General features: G+C 32.2%; 1 protein-coding gene across 2 annotated transcripts in view; it reads right to left on the reverse strand.

The window, feature by feature from the left end:
• Positions 1 to 456: 456 nt before the first annotated feature.
• Wdr24 (WD repeat domain 24) overlaps positions 457 to 2,500 on the reverse strand; it is a 27,593-nt gene continuing 25,549 nt past the window's right edge. For both annotated transcript variants that reach the window (XM_027367266.2, XM_070141562.1), the window contains exons 15-17: positions 2,155 to 2,260; positions 1,613 to 1,725; positions 457 to 959 (exon numbers count right to left, since the gene is read on the reverse strand). In XM_027367266.2, coding sequence (XP_027223067.1) covers positions 792 to 959; positions 1,613 to 1,725; positions 2,155 to 2,260 — 387 coding nt within the window. In that variant the 3' untranslated portion in view covers positions 457 to 791. The remainder of the gene's footprint in view (positions 960 to 1,612; positions 1,726 to 2,154; positions 2,261 to 2,500) is intronic.

Consider the following 2,500-nt stretch of genomic DNA (forward strand, 5'->3'; position numbering starts at 1 on the left):
ATAGTGTACAGGACATGCTTCCCCCCAAAAATCTTGTACATTACTACTGCTATAGATGATGTGGTGAAAATCATTTATGAATAAAAAAATATTTTTACTCAGAAGAAACCATTACAGATTTCCTGCACTTTCTATGATATTAAACATGAGATCATAAGGATAGAGCCCTTTTATATCTTATCTTCAAGTCATGAGCCTTGTGAGAAAATTATGGCCAAGCTTAACCACTAAGCAGTGAAATAGTATCTTAATGGGTTATAAAATTATTGTCATTTCCATGCCCTAAAACCAGAGTCGAACCCAACACTTTCATATACAGAAATCTCTTTAGCATCTGACCTAAACCTTTGGACTGGAGCTGGGCATGGACTATCCCATACTGCCATATCCCCAGCATCATAAGGGACATATATTGCATTGATGGTTGACTGCTACTTGAAGTAATAAAACACATAATTTATATACATATAATTTTAATATAAAATGGTTTTCAAAATGTACTTCTATCAAATATATACAGATATATATACAGTACAATACAATACATAGGAACTCAATAAATCTCCTGTAACAAGGAAAGGGAAATGGTAACTTTGCAAATCATAAACATTTCACTCCAATATAACAATTTCTTAGGTAATTTCTTAAAACTTTCAGTGCAACTGAATGTTAATGCCCACTGTATTCTCACAACATGAAAAAATAAAAAATAAATATATATACTTCAGATTCTGAAATAAGTTTCAACATAAAAGATATGGAGAATCTAAAATTCACAATTAAGTATGTACTCAAGCGTACTCGCACAGATGGCCACATCCTGCAGGACATGACTTATTGTTGGCCACCCACTTCATCATGTGGTTCAGATGGCCCCCATGGGAGCATCCCTGGCACCATACAAACAGTCCTCTCACCATACCATGGCATACTGCACAGGCTGATGTTGGACAACCACACTGTCGAGAATTCAAAAGAAGGTTAGATCCTTGAAAGAATTAAATTAAATTATACCAGCTTTTTATTAGTCATTATACATACAGCTTTATGAAAATGCATCATTATCATGATAATGATGCATTCACAATTAAACATGGTATTTTCACTATCTTTTTCATTATTTATCAAAATTACCCCTATATGATAAAAAGTCAAAATTATCAACTCATTCCAAGAGTCCTAAACTGTAACATACCCTACAGTGATAAATAAGTATTTTACAGAACTGAAATAACCAACTAAACAAAATTGAAAACAGCCAATCCTAAGTGATTTCAATTAAAACTAACTCACTGTAACTTCAATTAAATCCAGCTATATCTACCTCCAACTACCTTTAACTTGATCTAAATTAATTAAACCTAAACTAACTCACAATAGCTTGGATGAACTCTATATCAATAAAATCAAAATCAATATCTTCCCACTAAAACTAATCTTAAATCAAGTAAATACATTTTAAATTAGTTCTGTCAACTAAATCTAAACTAAATTAAAGTCAAATGAATCTATACCTACTCCCTTTAGCATCAACTTTTCAACAAGATCAAAATCAATTTCCTCTGACCACACCTAAATCCACATTAACACCTAGCCATCAACACCTACTAACCTTCCTGCAGAAAAGACTGTTCCTTGATACAATGGACCCACACTGCCCACACTGAAGGGCAATGGTTGTGGACTGCTGGTTCTGCTGCTGAACAACTGGCAAACCTGTGTATTCTGCAAGGCAAATTGAAATATATAAATTTTAGATCTCTATTTCTCATTCATGTCTCAGTGTATATGTGACTAAGAATATGTATTTAGGTTGACAGTTAGAATTACTTCAAGATCATTCAATGCTGTTTTTTTTTTTTTTTTTTTTTTTTTTTAATTCTCAATGAATTTAGCTCAGTGTTGGAATGTACAGTTGCCTGCACTTATAACATTTTTTCTATGGCCGGCAAAAGCAGCAACTCTGGATTGAACTAACAAATTAATTACCAAATCTTCAGATAATTTTTATTTTAGACTGAAAATATTTCAGCCCAATATTGCACTTGTGAATGGGAATACTACAAGGTATTGATCATTTAACATAGTACAAATGGTTAGTGGACATTCATTGTTATTTCATCAAAGAACAAAGAAAAATGTATATTTAAATACCTGCCAGTTGGATGACTTGATTGGCAATATTCCAAAGCTGGAATCGCTGAAGTAAATCAATATATGACAGAAACCAGTGTTCAACTTGGTCCTTGTCAAGATGTTCCTGAAAATACAGAATCTATAAATATGCCAGTTTTCTGAATTTTATAATAGTTCAACTAAAATCTCCTCTTCTGAAATGTTTATATATAAAATCCATTTGATTATACCAGAATTTATGAACAAAGTCGGTGAACAGGACACGAATTCAGTCAGATTGATTTTCATACTTTGCTATATTGTACAACGTTAGTGTAACCAAAGCTCTACAACTCTGAATTAATAATAACAATAATAATAATAA

The sequence above is a fragment of the Penaeus vannamei genome, chromosome 3 (assembly GCF_042767895.1).
Source record: "Penaeus vannamei isolate JL-2024 chromosome 3, ASM4276789v1, whole genome shotgun sequence".
NCBI classification, from domain to species: domain Eukaryota; kingdom Metazoa; phylum Arthropoda; class Malacostraca; order Decapoda; family Penaeidae; genus Penaeus; species Penaeus vannamei.